This window comes from Ostrinia nubilalis, chromosome 2 (assembly GCF_963855985.1).
Source record: "Ostrinia nubilalis chromosome 2, ilOstNubi1.1, whole genome shotgun sequence".
Taxonomy (NCBI): domain Eukaryota; kingdom Metazoa; phylum Arthropoda; class Insecta; order Lepidoptera; family Crambidae; genus Ostrinia; species Ostrinia nubilalis.
This window is the reverse complement of record NC_087089.1, coordinates 4,970,749-4,988,413: the sequence shown is the minus strand read 5'-3', so window position 1 is coordinate 4,988,413 and position 17,665 is coordinate 4,970,749. Positions and strand designations below refer to the sequence as shown.

Sequence of the window (17,665 nt, the reverse complement as noted above, 5' to 3'; positions counted from 1 at the left end):
ACATCCGAGCAAGAGTGAACGCATCATCAACACTTCGTTCGTCTCGGCGTGCTTCGGTCGTCGCTTCGCGCTCATTCGCCATTTTTTCCGGTCACGTCACTTTAAGCTTCCATCTTTTTTATCAAATTTAATTTTGAAGTTAATGTTATAATATTTATGTTAAAGTACCAAATTGATCGTATAATAAGTTGTAATAACCAAATTCTTAGCTTCGTATTGTGAGCAATGTCTGAACTGAAAACATTCGTGGCCAATCGCGGTCACGCGAAGGCTTCAATATCTAGGCTGAAAAATGCTTTCGAATACGAAGCATTCCTCAAACTGCCCTTAGAAACCATCAAGGCGAAAAGGCAGCGCCTTGTAGAGGTATTTCAAGAGTATGAGCGTTTCTGTGTACGTATTGCCATCCTTGACCCGGAAGACGCGGAAGATATCGGTACGGTGGAAGATGTATACATAGGGTTATTGGGTAATTTGGACTCAATAATAAATAGATTGTCCTTGGTAACATCTGAGCCCACATCTTCAAATGGCTCGAAGCAGTCAAACGTAAAGTTGCCTCCAATGGATCTGCCAACTTTCACAGGCAAGTGTACTGAATACCATCCATTTATTAATCTTTTTTCAGCTTTAATCCACAAGGATTGCTCACTGTCTCCTGTACAAAAATTGTATTACCTAAAAAGCACTCTCAGTGGTGAACCTCATGCACTCATCAATAATTTGCCGCTGCAAGATGAGAGTTATGCAGAAGCTTTACAACTTCTCAAGAGTAGATACGACAATAAAAATCAGATCATACAGGGGCATGTGCAATCTCTCTTGGACATTTCAACCATCACAAGATCAAATTCGGTTAACTTACGATCATTCATTTCAGACATAAAGCAGAACTTAGCAGCCCTGAAGAACTTAGATGAGCCTGTGAACAGCTGGGACTCATTGCTCCTCTGTATATTGTATAAAAAACTAGATGTTTTGACTAATCGTGCATTCCAAATGGAGCGAGATAGCAGCGCTATGCCTACAATAGACGAATTTCTGAGCTTTTTAGAGCGCCGATCCCTCTCATTGGAGAACACTGACAGTCAAAGGCCATCTCAGAGAGTGGTCAGCAATGTAGCAGCTACCACACCTACATCAACATGTTCATACTGTAAGTCTGCACAACATAAACTTTATAGATGCCCAACGTTTCAGCTTGCACCCATAAAAACCCGCTTGGAGTTTGCTACAACAAACAATGTCTGTTTTACTTGTTTGTCCAAACACAAGCGCAAATGCAAATTTCACTTCAGATGTACTATCTGCAAAAAAGAGCATAATACTTTATTGCATAATGATGATTTGCATATTTCTCCATCTGTTTCATTATCAGCTGCTACCCAGAGCCAAGTATTGTTACCCACTGCACGAATCAAGCTTATGGCTCAGTCGGGAACCATAATTTATGTCAGGGCCCTGCTGGACAGTGGTTCACAAGCATCTTTCATCACACAAAAAGTTGTTGATTTGTTACAAAAGGCTCCTACAACTTCCAATACTAAGATCATTGGCATCACCAAAAAGGAACAGATCATTGACAAAACTGTTAATGTAGATGTGCATTCTACAGTTTATCCATTCAAAGTAAATGTAAACTGTCACATTGTCAAAGCTATTACGACCAAATTGCCACATACTAAAATTGATTTGTCGTCCTTTAAATTTCCACCCAATTGTAAACTTGCCGACGAAAACTTTAGCACGCCTGGTGATGTGCATGTGTTACTTGGAGCTGACATTTTTTTCCAGGCCCTGCTAGCATCTGAGCCAGAGACTTCTGTCACAGGACAAGTACCTGCAACTTCTACATCGGTCAGCCCCGAGCAACCTTCTATTGTGAACACCGCCTTCGGGTATATCGTCGCAGGCAGCAGTAACTCAATTGTAAATCAAAAACAAAACCAGGTGATATCTTTATTTTGTAGAGAATGCGACAATTCAATTAGTAATCAACTGAATGCTTTCTGGGACTCTGAGAAGGTACCGGAGATCTTCCCAGAACAATTACCAGAGCATGATTATTGTGAAAATCTTTTTAGGGAAACAACAAAGCTTGAGAACCATAAGTATCAAGTCACAATGCCCATTAAGGTGCCACTAGAGCAAGTTAACTCTGAATTAGGACAATCGTTTCATTTAGCGCTCAATAGATTTCTGAATCTGGAAAAGAAATTACACAGAGATGAAGTTCTCTTTTGTGAGTACAAAAAGTTTATAGACCAATATGTTGATTTGTCACATGGTTCTTATGTAGATATAAGCAGTTATGACTTGTCCAGGGATCCTGTTTATTTTCTCCCTCACCATGCTGTCATTAATTTGGATAGTTGTACCACAAAACTTCGTGTAGTATTTGATGGTTCCATGCTAACTGAAAAGAAGGTGTCACTCAATAACATGTTGCTCAACGGTCCAGTAGTTCAGAGTGATTTGTTTGAAATTTTACTAGCTTTCAGATTAGAAAAGTTGTATTTTATATGCGATATTACAAAAATGTTTAGATGCATTGAAATAGATCCCAAGCAACGATCTTTGCAAAACATACTTTGGCGTGAGTCACGAGACGACCACATTAAATGTATACAGTTAAACACTGTTACCTATGGTCTCAAGTCATCCTCGTACCTGGCTACGCGTTGTCTCATAGATCTTGCTGATAAATATAAGGATTTATATCCACGCGCATCATCAATACTTAAGAACAATACCTTCGTAGATGATATGCTCCCAACCACTAACACTGAAACTGAATTGTTGAAAATGCAGGAGGAAATTATAGATCTTCTCGCCCTGGGAGGATTCCAGGTTCACAAGTGGGCCTCCAACTGTAGCTCAATACTAGAAAAGGTACCTAAAGACAAGCATCAGCCTGTAAAGCCTGATCTGCAAGGAGATTACATCAAAGTTTTAGGTATTAATTTCGATACTGTAGAGGATGTGTTTGCAAGCTCATGTCCGGAGCCTTACCAAAGCTTACATGATACAAAACGCGAAATATTAAGTTATATCAGCAAATTTTACGACCCTTTGGGACTGATAGGACCGATGATTGTTCATGCAAAGGTAATTATGCAACTGCTATGGGCTTCTGATTCGGACTGGGACGCCACTCCTCCAGACAATATTCGTCAAATGTGGCTTGAATTTGTTAAAAATCTTTCACAGATGAATACCATTAACATCCCGCGATGTGTCAAACCAATAAATGCAGTAAGCATTCAGCTTATAGGATTTGCAGATGCATCTTCTGTAGCTTACGGGTGTTGCCTATATTTGCGTTCCATTGACGAGCAAGGTAACGTTCATATGCATTTGCTTTGTTCGAAGTCACGTATAAATCCGTGTAAAAAAAAGCTTACCATGCCTAAACTTGAGCTGAATGCTGCGATATTATTGGCTACGCTAGCTAAAAAAGTAAAAGGTACGTTACTTAAAAAAATCTTAGTCAATGATACTCATTTCTTCTCAGATTCGCAAATTGTATTAGCCTGGTTGAGAACTGACGTCACTCAGTTGCAAACATACGTCGCAAATAGAGTCAGGTCGATAGGGGAACTCACACACAGCTATGAGTGGCATTATGTTAACACCAGTGATAATCCTTCAGATTGTCTTAGCAGAGGTATTCAACCACACGAACTACAAAACCATGTTTCGTGGTGGCACGGCCCTTCGTTCTTGCATGATCGAAATTATGCATTCTTGCCAGTTCCTCAAACTGAGATACAGCTACCTGAATTAAAAAAGAACAATAGTTTAATTGTTTGTACAACAACTGTTGATACTCATTGCAGTATTTTTGATGGGCTAAAAAAGTATTCGAGTATAAACAAAATGACTAGAATTCTTGCATACGTCATTAGATTTTGTAATAATATAGGGGCCAACTCTGTTAAAAGGAAAGGATTTGTCACCGCGGATGAACTTGACAATGCATTGCTGTTGATAGTGAAGCATGAACAATATCAATTTTATCCAGATGAAATTAAGTCTCTGCAATCTGGCAAACAAGTCACAGGTAGCTTGATGCAACTTTCACCTTTTATAGACGGTGTCGGTGTTATTAGGGTCGGTGGTCGGCTACAAAATGCATTACTTCCCTATGCAAATCAGCACCCCGCAATATTGCCCAAAAAATCGATTATCACCGAATTGATTATTAGGAATGAACACATTATGCTCCTGCATGCAAGTCAAAGTCTGGTTTTATCATCTATCAAACAAAGATTTTGGATTCCTGATGGATTGCGCACTGTAAAAAAGGTTATTCATAAATGTGTAACCTGTCACAGATTGAAAGCCGCTGCAGCAACTCAACTGATGGGTTCCTTGCCTTCAGCACGAGTCAACGCATGCCGCCCGTTTGAGAAGGTCGGGGTAGACTTCGCTGGACCGGTTGCCGTAAAAAACAGTCGCATCAGGAAACCCGTCATTGGAAAAGGTTACATTGCACTATTCGTATGTTTCGTCACGAAGGCTATCCACCTTGAACTTTGCTCAGATTTGACAACCGAGTGCTTTCTCGCGTGCTTCAAGCGCTTTATTGCAAGAAGGAATTTGCCCAGCGATGTCTACTGTGACAACGGCACGACGTTTAAGGGGGCAAGGAACAAATTGGATGAGTTCTATACCTTGCATTCTTCTCAGAGCCATCAGCATAATGTACAAGCATTCGCTTCGAAAAAAGGTATAAATTTTCACTTCATTCCCAGCTATAGTCCTACGTTTGGAGGTTTATGGGAAAGTGGCGTAAAGAGTACAAAGTATCATTTGAAGCGTGTTGTCGGCAAAGCGCTGCTCACGTACGAACAGCTAAATACCGTCCTGGTCGAGATAGAGGCTGTGCTGAATTCGCGTCCACTCACGGCAGTAACTGCTGATGCGAGTGACTTCTCATACATTTCTCCTGGTCACTTTCTTACAGGGGCGCCGCTCAGTACTTATCCTGAGCGCGATGTTAGTGGTACTCCCACTAACCTTCTTAGATTTTGGTCAATTACAGTGAGTATGAAGCAATCCTTTTGGAGTTACTGGAGTAAGAATTACCTTAATTTATTGCAAAACAGACCTAAGTGGCGTTCAGTAATGCCTAATGTGAAGGTTGGTAGTTTGGTAATCCTACGGAACGACAACACCTCTCCTTTAGAGTGGCCTATGGCTCGTGTTACTAATATCTTTCCTGGAAAGGATGGCAAAGTGCGTGCTGTCGAAGTGCGTACCGCAAACTCTCATACTCACTCTAGGTCTATAACCAAAATATGTGTCCTACCATTGGAAGTGTAACATTTTACAGTAATTTAGATATAAACATCTTATTGTTTGTTTTTCTTTTCTATACATGATATACATTGTATACAATATTGTTTAAGTTTTTTTGTTGTACTGAACCAATGTGTACTAACTAAGTTTATGTACCTAATTAGTTTGTTTCTTTAGAATTACATATTGTTTCTGTGGCCGCCACCATGTTGGCAACATCGAATAAAAATGTATATTTTTTACTCTAGCAACTAAGAACTTCTTGCTTTCTTGCTTGTGTGTCTGCAACAAACGTGTAATGTGCTATTACTTGAAAGTCGTCAATAAAAATTGTGAAATTCATCAGCGCCTATAATTTTAGAATAAAGAAGCCCTGCTCTTTACAAGTTATAATATCGGATCGTAGTGTATAGGAATTATTCTAAAAGATTTTTTCGTGATTTATGTACAGTCATATATTTTTGTTGCAATATACCCTGTTTTACTACAAAATAAGACCACTAATTAGCTTGATGAGCAGTCGTCCGTACGAAAAAACAAACGCAAAAATATGACTTATGGTTTTTTAGGTGGAAGCTTTAGCCGGCCTCAGGGTAGTTCAAGTCGCGTGCGGGTCACGTGACGCGCAAACCTTAGCGCTGACTGCTTGCGGTAAGGTCTTCTCCTGGGGCGACGGCGACTTCGGGAAACTTGGTAAGTTTTAAACTATGAAAGCAGCTACTTGATGCTTATCAGGTAACTTTAAATACAGAACATATTCGATTTTTCAAGTATCAAGTCATTTCATGACATTATAAAAAGTGACAGATATAAACGCATAATATGGCCTCTTTACATGCTGCGCAATTCTTTTATGTGCCGACTCGCTTATGCTCAATTTAATGCAATGCCATTTACATCTCAAAAATCTTTAGATCATAACCCGAGTACAGTCAGCATCAAATAGTGCGTGACACCCAATGTGGCCAAAAAGTTGACATCACAACCTTATTCTTAGCGTATTAAAGACGTATTGCGAACTTTTTGGCAACTTTGGGTGTCACGAACTATTTGGCTGATTGTGCCTCCATTTAAATAACTATGCCAGCTTCCACAGTTGCATTTATTCCGTCCTGTGCTCGTTACTAAATGTACAGCTTTGAATTTAGGACGCGGTGGATCCGACGGCTGCGCAGTACCCATGAATATCGAAAGACTAAACACGCTTGGTGTCGTCCAAGTAGAGTGTGGAGCACAATTTAGCTTGGCGTTGACCAGGGATGGCGAGGTAAGCGATATTATCTTTTTATTAGTTTAGTATTTGAACCAACACAAAGATTTTTAGCAATGATGCAATTCTTACAGCGGAGGTAGTTCCTCCTTATGTTGTCTTCGTGTTTTTGAGGTGTACCGTGTATCTCCAACTTTCGCTCGTGATAACAATTTCGCTTTGAGTTCGAGAGATAAATCTGCGTACTGAAGCGGCATTTCGGAATAGACCTGAAAGTTGTTTTTAAATTTTCGATTTACCCAGTACCTACTCTTTTTATTCCCTGATGCCAATTATGCTCTCCATTTAGTATCAGAATCTGATCAATATCTAGTCATTTACCAGTATTTTCTGTTTACCGACAAAAACTAACTTCGATTATTGATAAAAATTAACAAAGACATTTTTTAAGGTATGGACATGGGGCAAAGGCGACTACTTCAGACTGGGCCACGGCTGCGACGCGCACGTGCGTAGGCCTACTTTAGTGGAGGCGCTGCGAGGCCGTCGAGTTGTGCACGTGGCGGTTGGAGCCCTACACTGTCTGGCTGTGACTAGTGATAATCAGGTGAGCGAATAAATCGCAGGGGACGTTGCTCTTTATAAGTATGTGGCATTGTGACTACTTTTGCCTAGCCACGGTTATGACGTACACGTGCGTCGGCCTAGATTAGTGGAAGCGCTGCGGAGACGACGCATCGTGCACGTGGCGATTGGGGCTTTGCACTGTCTGGCTGTGACTAGTGATAATCAGGTGAGCGAACAAATTGCAGGGGACATTGCTCTTTTTGTATGGGGCATTGTGACTACTTTTGCCTAGCCACGGCTGTGACGCGCACGTGTGTAGGCCTACTTTAGTGGAGGCGCTGCGAGGCCGTCGCGTCGTGCACGTGGAGGTCGGGGCTTTACACTGTCTGGTTGTGACTAGCGATAATCAGGTGAGCGAACAAACTGCAGGGGACATTGCTCTTTATAAGTATGGGGCATTGTGACTACTTTTGACTGACCACGGTTGCGACGCGTATCTTCGCTGCAACCGTGGTCGCTACGCTACTGCAGAGGACATTGCTCTTTATAGATATGGAGAAATGTGGCCAGTTTTGCCTAGCTGCGGAGTGACATATTTAACTTGTTTAACGGAGTTTCTTGCGCTGCTTCTTCTCAAAACGACAGCATTATTGTCAGGAAGCAGTTGTATTGTAAATGTGAAAAAAATACATGGTTTTTTGCTCCTAGGTTTGGGCGTGGGGTGACAACGACCACGGTCAACAAGGCAACGGTACAACCTGCGTGAACAGGCGTCCCGCCTTAGTCGCGGGAGTCGAAGGCGTCCAAAGAGCGGCAGCGGGGTCATCGCACTCCGCTGCGTGGTCTGTCAGACCGTCGCAACACGCTGTGATAGATGAAACGAAGACGCCGCATATAGCCCCACTGCCGTTCCCTACGCTGAAAGATCCGTTGGGAGCGCAGAGCCTTGGTAAGTGAGATTAAGAACTATGTCCTGTTACTGTAGAATTGCTTTTTTTTATTCACAACGAGAAAGCTCTTGGTCTGCATCTCACCTGATTGAAGGTGATGATGAAGCCGAAGGTAGGAACGAGCTTCACCCGAAATCCTCAACCACAGAGTTAAAACTAAACTTGTTAAATACGTTTAAATATTGATCTTAAGGAGGGTTTACTTGATTAGGTAAAATGACACTAAAAGAAACATGATGTAGGTTTTTTTTGTTTTGAAGGTCTTGAAATTTTTAGGCTTATTGTATTTGCTACCAAAGAGAAACACTACGTGGACACCGTAATATTACGTGTTATTTTTCATCTAGGTCTGTATTCCGATGAAGCGGTAGTAGAAGAGCCCCAAGGGCCCAAGCCTTCCCTGGCGGCGGCTGCCCTCGGCTTGGAACCGCCAGTAGCAGTACAACATGCCTTGTCTCTCATATTGCTGGCTCTACATATTACGCAGGTGAGTTTATTAGACAAATAAATTAGGCGAACAGTCTATATTATTTTATAAATGATTTTTTTTCTTATGTACCAATAGTGGGTTGACAATAGCAAAGGTTGCGGGACTTCTCCGACCTCTCTTTCCTTCCACTGCAATTCCTGTATAACCAGTATCTACAGTTTGGCCTCTAATGAAACCCAACTAGTGAAGGTTGTGCACTCCCGGAATAGCAAAGCCCAGAATATAATAAACCACAAAAGAACTTGAAAAGTATTTAATGAAGACAGTGGAAAATTCATCATTCTGCCAACATCTACGTAAATCTATCTATATAAATAAAAATGAATTGCTGTTCGTTAGTCTGATTAAAACTCGAGAACGGCTGGGCCGATTGAGCTGATTTTGGTTTTAAAATGTTTGTCGTAGTCCAGGGTAGGTCTAAACGGTGAGCAAATAAGGAAAAATTGCGATGGCTTATTTATTGCCTTTAAGGCGGAACAGAGTTCGCCGGGTCAGCTAGTATATTAATAGATCCTAGCGTCGTTAACTGATTAGTTATAGGCATAGTCATTTATTCCATAAACAATAACATCGTTTATCTTCGATTGCAGGCGCGCTGTCTCCTAGTCGAAGCTCTACGCGCTCACGAAGCTTGCTCGGCAGCAGTGCCGGTGTCTGTGGTCATAGACACGGAAGACGAAGACGTGGAAGCTGACGCCCGTACTGGTGGAGGGGAAGCCCCAGCGGATCGGGCTACATTGCCGGTGAGTGTCTTTAAAAAAACATTTGAACATACGTCATCATTTCAGATTATAGTACTTCACTGTTGACTACGTTCAAGGAGCGGCTCAAAGTATTATCTCTGGTTGTTTTTATCCAGGCGCTGTCAGCTATCAGTTTGTGATCGTCATTCCATTTGGTTAGATGTGTAGATCCTACGCTACACGCTTATCTTCGTCTTCGTCCGAGAACACTTTTGCTCCTTTTTACCTTTTTGAGATTCTTTAGTAGCACAGATATACGGTATACGCAAATAAATCCACCAAGTCGAGCAAAAAAGCGGCACGACCGTACCATCCTTTTCTCGAAGCAATTCAGGCCATTTTCGACCGCCTGTAACTTCGTTGTGGATAAAACTAGAAGGCTGAATTTTCATTAGCTATGCAGGCATTGTAAAGACACAGTATATTTAAAATTTCATTCAATTTGAACCAGTAGTTTAAGAATTATAACGGGTCAAAGTTACTTAATTTTGTCACTCACTGACTGACTCATTGACTGACTCACCGATCATCAAAATTCTAAGGCACTTCTAGCAGACCTAGAAGCTTCAAATTTGGAATATAAGTAGTGTTTGGTGTATGAATCAAGGAAAAACTAAAATATTTGGGGGCACGGTAGTGCAACCGCCAAGTCGAGTAAAATTTTTCAATTTCGGTCCAGTTTTCTAGATACATAACTGCTGTCTACAAAATACAAAAAGAAATGAGATTTGGGGGCACGGTAGTGCAACCGCCAAGTCTAGTAAAATTTTTCAATTTCGGTCCAGTTTTCTAGATACATAACTGCTGTCTACAAAATACAAAAAGAAATGAGATCCCATCAAAAACAATACTTGTCAAAAAAACCAAGTCTCGCGACTCAGTTGTTCTACGGTAAAAAGTTGTGAGATCCATGTAATACCAAGTCCAGGCCAGGAAATCTTTAACGTTTTACATAAATATATTGACTTGGCCATCGCATGAAAACACGTGTAAATTAAATTATTTAGTGCGATGGCCAAGTCAATATAAATATTTATGTAAAACGTTAAAGATTTCCTGGCCTGGACTTGGTATTACATGGATCTCACAACTTTTTACCGTAGAACAACTGAGTTGCGAGACTTGGTTTTTTTGACAAGTATTGTTTTTGATGGGATATTTTATAGTTGACCATGAACTCATACATTTGTCGTCTAAAATCCATGATAAGATTATATCGTTGCGCGCAACCTAGGCCGACCAATGTCTTACCAAGTAAATATGTTTGCAGAGTGGTGCTAGCAGTCCCCTGAGTGGATCAATATCATCTAGACATTCGGCTGTGATGTCATCAAGTGCTGTATCCGTCGCCGCTGCAACTATGACCGTTCAACAAGCTGAAGCTCCAAAGGTTGTTTATTGTTGGGTACAGATATGTTATTTATTAAATTTCATTTGAAATAACATATCTTTGTGTTAATTTTAGATGGTGTTAGACGATTTCACATCGCAGCTGGGAGAATCAGATGCCAGAGCTCTCGTTGACTTACTGAAATTAGCCGCAGCAGGACGAATACCGGATGCCAACAATGCTGTCAAAATTATTACAGATGTTCTCATGGGTTAGTAGTGTCACAATACAAGTCCTTAAAATATGCAATCTATGGTCAGTTTGGTCAAGGTATACTGTCATCATGACATTGCGATCATATCAGTATAGATGAACTACACTGAACTGTCCCACCACTTATTGACATGAAGGCGCCACCATCTTTCAACTATATTGTTTTCAAAATGGCAAAAATCAGAACCAGCGATCCGGTATTGACGGTGGCGCCCCCCTGTCAATGTCACTGACGGGACGGTTCGTTGTAGTTGGACAATACCGATTAAGTATTAGCTTCTTTTCAAATAACTTTCATATTTTTTTCCTCTAGCATTATGTGCCAGCAAGCCAGCAGTAGCCGACATGGTGGTAGAAGTGTGCGTGTGTGAGTTAGAAGAAGCGGCCGCTGGTGGTGGCCGGGCCCCGCCTCAACCAGTCACTGTGGACAGCCCACATCCGTATGCTGATGATACGGATATATCAGGTGGATAGTTTCTTTTGGATCGATCTTTATCAGTGACGTTCACGACTTTCACCTTACATCGAAACATTTTATTTCATTCTAGGATGAACGTTCATGCCAAGTAAGGTGTTTCTTGTCTTAAAAACGCAATTGTTCAGGAAGACATCTGTTGGCAGCTAGTTTTAGTCCCTAGGTGCCTGAATTAGAAGAGATTGGATTTGGTGGAATGTCGTTAACACACATGTGTGATTGGCCAAATACATATTTGGCCAATCATGAAGCGCTAAGTTCAAGCTCAAATCAGAGACTTGACCAGCTCGAATTCGCCTCTGTTACGTCTTTTACTAGAATACACATACTAACAATAGTTTCTCTCCAGGTGTGGTAAAAATCCCGGGAGCATCGTCCTTACGAGTGGTGTTCGAGCAAGGGTGTTCCACCGAGCGACGCAACGATCCCCTCACGATATCGGACTCGACTGGTCGCGTATTGGCCACGAGGTCTGGCCGTGAGCCCGTCGACTGGTCGCAAGAAATCATTGTTGTGGGTATGTATTGCAATTTTAAGCTCTATTCTGAGATATTTAAAGTTGCAAATCATTTTTATTATAACAAAGTGAAAGATGATAAATTAGTGTTACCTGTATTGTTGAACAGGTGACGAATTACGTTGGAGATTCACAAGTGACGGTTCAGTCAATGGATGGGGCTGGAGGTTCACTGCTCATCCGATACTTCCATCTCACTCTACTGTGGTAAGTAAATGTTGATATTTTATAAGGTACTTGTATGCGGGACATCTGTGCATTTAATCTCGTAAAAATCATTTGTCACTGTCATCAGTTGCAGTGGTTAACTGTGCATAAAATGTGTTTTTTTTTACAGGAAAGTGGTTCCGATCGTTACGTGCTATCTAGTCCATCGGTAGAGCTGGCCTGGCGGCTACTGGATGGTCCGCTTCTGGCGACCATTTCCAATGACCACCAGCTAGCTCCACGATTGGCTCAGGCTCTTGCCATTTGCGCTCAAATGCCTTCGTTGTGTAAGTAATAAACAATACTTTTATCTTAGCTTGTTTTTATTTTGCTAGAAACAGTCTTTAATATAAAAAATTTGTTGACAGCTATTTGTTTGAATTCAGACAATCGAAATTTTGTATTGTACTCTCTCAAGTAAACATTTACATTATTTATTATGCGAACACAGATTATTTACTTGAAAAGGAGATAGCGGAAAGGTCTACGTAGGCACCACTACCACCACTATGTGACTCATACAAAAATACTCCACCTTCGTATGGCCCTACCAATCTTATTATTATACCTGGCCGAATCAGGGGAGATATGCGCGGAACTTTGCGGATTGCCCTCCACCTTAAAATTCTTTACTCGACTCGCACGTGTACTTACCTTTGTACCACATACGGCATGTATCAATAAGGGTTATTATCTTCCAGCATGGCGCGGCCGCGTATGGTGCGTGCGGCGCCTACGCGGCGTTGTATGCGGATTAGACGGCGAGGCGGGCCCGCCGCCACCGCCTGCGCTGGCGCACCTGCCGCAGCTGTTGCACGCGCAGTATGAGCACGAGGAGCCCGCACTACGAACCGGAACACACCTTACTCATACACATTACCTCAAGGTATGTAACTTGACCCTACATGACAAATAGTAAGCCCTATGATCCCTCCAAGACAGATTAGGAGCCCGCGCTCTGCTGGAAGAAAACACGCACTACCTCAAGGTACGTAGCTTGACCACCAAGATGAATATAGGAGCCGCGCCACGCTGGAAGAAAATAGCCTTAACTCTCTTTCAAATAAGACGTTTATAGCCAGACATAAGTCGTCCGTTACTGTTAGCAACAAAGCGTCTTATTTGTAAGAGAATAAAGTTTGTTTTCTCCCGGCGAGGGGGGCTCGCCGCCGCCCACGCTGGCACACCTGCCGCAGCTGTTGCACGCGCAGTATGAGCACGAGGAGCCTGCACTAAGAACTGGAACCCACCTTACTCATACGCACTACCTCAAGGTATGTAGCTTGACTTCCAAGATGAATATAGGAGCCGTGGCATGCTAAAAGAAAATAGGATTTACTCTCTTTCAAATAAGACGTTTATAGCCAGACATAAGTCGTCCGTTACTATTGGGAAAAAAACGTCTTATTTGTAAGAGAATAAGAGATTAAGGTTTGCCGGCGAGGCGGGCCCGCCGCCGCCAGCCCTGGCGCACTTGCCGCAGCTGTTGCACGCGCAGTATGAGCACGAGGAGCCCGCGCTAAGAACTGGCACGCACCTTACTCATACGCACTACCTCAAGGTAAAAGCCTCTTAAAATCTTAAATGCCTTTTACAAGAAAGTACATATGAACTTGATAGATCTTTGATTGAATGGATGCTAAAGAAAAATTAAAGATGTAGGTACTTATGTAAAGTTGACATTTTGCTAGCTTTACCAGTGATCACTGAGGCGGCAAGGTAGCAGCTTCAATTAAAAATGACATCATCATTAGGTAATTTAGTGTCCCCTTCAGGAACACGTCCTCTGCAATTTACCAAAGGCAAATAGAGTTTTTGGGCTACAGTCCCTACGCTGACTAGTCGGTCTGGGGAAGCCAAATAGTTATTTTCCTCTTTAAATTTCAGGAGCTAGCCTGGCTAGCATGCGGTCTGCGCATGGACAGTCGTGTCTGCACTGGTCCCGACACCGCTCGGTGGTTCAAGCGTTACTGCCTCTGCATTCGGGCGGCCGACGCTCTCATACGCCGCGTTCCAATGCCGATGCCCTTCCTAGCCGACGTCAGGAAGAGACTGTCGGATCTTGGAGTTTATAACTCAGACGAGACAAGTACCGATGCTCAGTACCCGTGGGAGGATAACACGAAGTTCACGCGTCAACACGACGAACAGTTGTTGCATTGGGTCAACAAGTAAGATTCTTTATTTACTCTTCAAATATTTTAAAGAAAAACATTTTAGTAATTGCTGCATTCAACCATAGCTAGTTGACACCAGTTAATTGACACACTTTTTATTAGCTATCAAAACGCTGTTCTCTTGTAGATTTTATTTGGCTATGACGTCACTTTTTCACTAATTCAAGTGACTTACTATTGTAGTACTAGAAATCATTCTCTCTTCTCTTTTTCGTCGCTACACTCTTGCCAGAGTGGTCGTGGTCGTCACACCCGGTCTGGTGGCAAGCCTCACAATCCGTGGCCATTCCTCCCTCCACTAGAAATCATATTTTACGGTTAATTGAAAACCTACTGACTATACTTATTTGAACTGGCTAGACGTGTGCTTTTAGACAAAATTATGCGTTCTGTGGATAAGTAGTGCTTTTGGTTTATGGTATCTACCCAATTCTAGGCGTCCCGAAGACTGGACAGGCTGGTGGAGCGGCGGCTCGCTCGGCTGCGCTGTATACGGCTGGGGCCATAACCACCGCGGACAACTAGGCGGCGTGGAAGGAGCTAAAGTGCGGACGCCCACGCCTTGCCATGCACTAGCCGCACTCAACCCGGTGCAGTTAGTGGGTGGAGAACAAACGCTGTTCGCTGTCACGCCTGATGGCAAGGTGTATGCTACTGGTACGTATACATTAGACTAGTCATAAGGACAACTGAGCGGCCCCTTGCCACGCTTTCCCCGCGCTTAACCCAGTGCAACTAGTGGGCGGGGAGCAAACGTACTGGTACGTACCATTTGTGAGTTACTGGTTACGACTAGTCCTGAGGAGTGATCAGGCAGCTGCCTAATGTCTACAGATTAGACGCACATCATTCTGAAGTTGACAGTATTCGAAACAGAGACTGTGTATGGGTGAGGGTGTGAATTCTTGTAGAGGTTAAACAGTCCAGTTTTACAATGGTGGCTAACTAGAACACTTTTCAGGTTACGGTGCTGGTGGACGTTTGGGCATCGGTGGCATTGACTCCGTTTCACAACCGACTCTTCTGGCTTCAATACAACACGTCTTTATTACCAAGGTATGTAAATGTTATACTAAGTAAATAATCATTACAGCAGCAAACTATGGTCTAGTGGTAAGACCACCTGCTTCAGACGCAGAGGTCCCGGGTTCGATTCCATCCGATCAGTGGGGGCAGATTTTTCTGTTCGGTTTGGTTGGTGGTAGGGCTTGTTATAAGTCCGCCTGGCTAGCTACCACCATCTTACCTAAATCTGTCGCCATAACAACAATGTTAACAGCATTGTTGTGTTCCGGCAGTTAGAGGTAAGATAGCCAGTTCCTCAGTGGTTGAGGATTCCGGGTGAAGCTCGCTTCCACCTTCGGCCAGATCGTCACTTACCGTCAGGTGAGATACAGGCCAAGAGCTTCCTCGTTGTGGATAAAAAAAAAGCTGACAAAGGTGTTACAAATACCTTTTTAAATTAGTGTTAGCAAGTTGGCATTCTAAATTGATTCTGAATGTTTTTACAAGGTTGCCTGTAACTCCGGAGGAAAACATTGTTTAGCGCTTTCGTCGGATGGCGACGTGTACAGTTGGGGCGAGGGAGAAGACGGGAAACTGGGACACGGAAATCGAGTGTAAGTTTTCATTATAATGTATTGGTTTGTACAATTTTCTGATGTACAATTAATTCTTGATGTATTCCAGCATATCTGTCACATCATAAGAATTTCGTTGAAATCTAATTATAAAGATTAAAATAATGCAAGGTGGTGTACCTTTTACAGGAGCTACGATCGTCCGAAGCTCATAACAGCGCTAGCCGGGTTGGAAGTGGTAGCGATAGCTTGCGGCGGCGCGCACTCTGCGTGCCTCACCGCTCGAGGCCGTATCTACACATGGGGTAAAGGCCGATACGGGCGACTTGGACATGGGGACTCGGAAGACCAGCTCGTGCCTAAGATGGTATGTTTTTCTATAAGTAAGGGACCATATTTAAACGGCGTCGCGAGGCACTGTACGTCGCGCTATAAAGCGTCTTTTTTAGTCATTTGTAATGGAGTGTTTCGCACTACAGCAGTGCTACATTGATCGCATGCGCAATCCCGTGCAGCGATTTTTACGACTCCCAAAACTTGATTCAAACTCAACAATAGATTCGGCCCTTTGATTGTTGAAATCCCACTGACTACAGGCTAGATTTGAACTTTATTTTGCGTCGTTTTATATTGCACCTAATCCTTGATGCGTTCAGGCACATTAATTTGATTTCCTCTTTTCGTTGCGAAATATTAGTGGGTCTTAATAGGAATAAATTAATTGTCATTTTTAGGTGGAAGCCCTCTCGACGTACCGCGTAATTGATGTCGCTTGCGGTTCCGGCGACGCACAAACTCTTTGCATTACAGATGACGATAACGTCTGGTCTTGGGGCGATGGTGACTATGGGAAACTGGGTAAGAAGAATTATTTACAAAATTTATTGAAAAGTATTCCCTCTGTGTTCTTTTACACTCTTATCATATTCATAGTCAATGAGAAAGTCGGATAAAACTATTGTGCTGAAGTTTGACATGAACGTGGTGACGTGACTGCGCTTGTTATGATCAAGGCTGAATAATTTGCAATTATAGTCTATCCAATATAGCTTGATTAGAATGACAGCTGCCATCAAAAGTAACGACATAACTTTGTAGTAGCGATCAATGAGAGCTAAATATTGGCGGACAAGAAATAATTCACGTCTGACCTATAAACAATATTTTCGACGACAGTGCTTCCAATAAAAATGTTAATTTCGTGTAAATGCAGCGTTAAATTACACCAATAAGTAGTAATTCGAAATTATAAAAATCAAGCTAGAGTATTAACGACGTCTCTACAAGGTTATCTCGAGTTACAAAAATGTTAGTGTTGGGACATATCGACAAGTGTCATATTAAATTAAAACTAATTTTTTAACATATTTAACAAAAAAAATTTCTAACTAATTTTTTAACATATTTAAGTCAAGTTATACGTTTTTCTAAATGTTCTCTATTAAAAACCAAAAAACATTTCATTCTTAAATAATCAAACATCGGAAATCAATCACCGGTAATTTTTTGGGTATTCATAGCACCGTTGCTCTAGAAGAGATGCCCACCGCCCTCTAGCGAGAGGAAAAAACCACTGAAGAACACTGATGATAATGACTACGACTTAGGTTGTACACCCTTGACATGAATTTTAAATTTTACTGTCTTTAAATTTAAATCATAATTGTCATTTTGATGAATAAAGATATGAAGAAAAATTGGGTGCATTTTTTTATATCATTTTTTCGAAAACTTATCGATACATCTATGTGAACCGTACGAAACCACTAGTCACATTCGTTTGACAGCCGTCATTCGAATCAAGCTATATTGGATAGACTATAGTTTGTGGAGAGCCTAAAA

The 17,665-nt window shown here is 42.0% G+C and overlaps 1 protein-coding gene and 1 long non-coding RNA gene across 2 annotated transcripts in view; both read left to right on the top strand.

Moving 5' to 3' along the window:
* Window positions 1-17,665, top strand: part of LOC135078287 (probable E3 ubiquitin-protein ligase HERC2) — a 57,708-nt gene that overhangs the window by 28,311 nt on the left and 11,732 nt on the right. The window contains exons 58-76 of the mRNA XM_063972886.1: window positions 5,874-5,997; window positions 6,453-6,571; window positions 6,966-7,121; window positions 7,790-8,030; window positions 8,379-8,518; window positions 9,112-9,264; window positions 10,535-10,654; window positions 10,730-10,865; window positions 11,181-11,333; window positions 11,692-11,859; window positions 11,969-12,066; window positions 12,197-12,353; window positions 12,768-12,952; window positions 13,954-14,237; window positions 14,680-14,900; window positions 15,205-15,299; window positions 15,756-15,862; window positions 16,013-16,190; window positions 16,558-16,681. Of these exons, the coding sequence (XP_063828956.1) occupies window positions 5,874-5,997; window positions 6,453-6,571; window positions 6,966-7,121; window positions 7,790-8,030; window positions 8,379-8,518; window positions 9,112-9,264; window positions 10,535-10,654; window positions 10,730-10,865; window positions 11,181-11,333; window positions 11,692-11,859; window positions 11,969-12,066; window positions 12,197-12,353; window positions 12,768-12,952; window positions 13,954-14,237; window positions 14,680-14,900; window positions 15,205-15,299; window positions 15,756-15,862; window positions 16,013-16,190; window positions 16,558-16,681 (2,959 nt within the window). The remainder of the gene's footprint in view (window positions 1-5,873; window positions 5,998-6,452; window positions 6,572-6,965; window positions 7,122-7,789; window positions 8,031-8,378; window positions 8,519-9,111; window positions 9,265-10,534; window positions 10,655-10,729; window positions 10,866-11,180; window positions 11,334-11,691; window positions 11,860-11,968; window positions 12,067-12,196; window positions 12,354-12,767; window positions 12,953-13,953; window positions 14,238-14,679; window positions 14,901-15,204; window positions 15,300-15,755; window positions 15,863-16,012; window positions 16,191-16,557; window positions 16,682-17,665) is intronic.
* LOC135080443 (uncharacterized) lies at window positions 616-5,646 on the top strand. The gene is made up of 2 exons (XR_010259018.1): window positions 616-1,156; window positions 1,795-5,646. It is a non-coding gene; the product is annotated as an uncharacterized LOC135080443 (long non-coding RNA).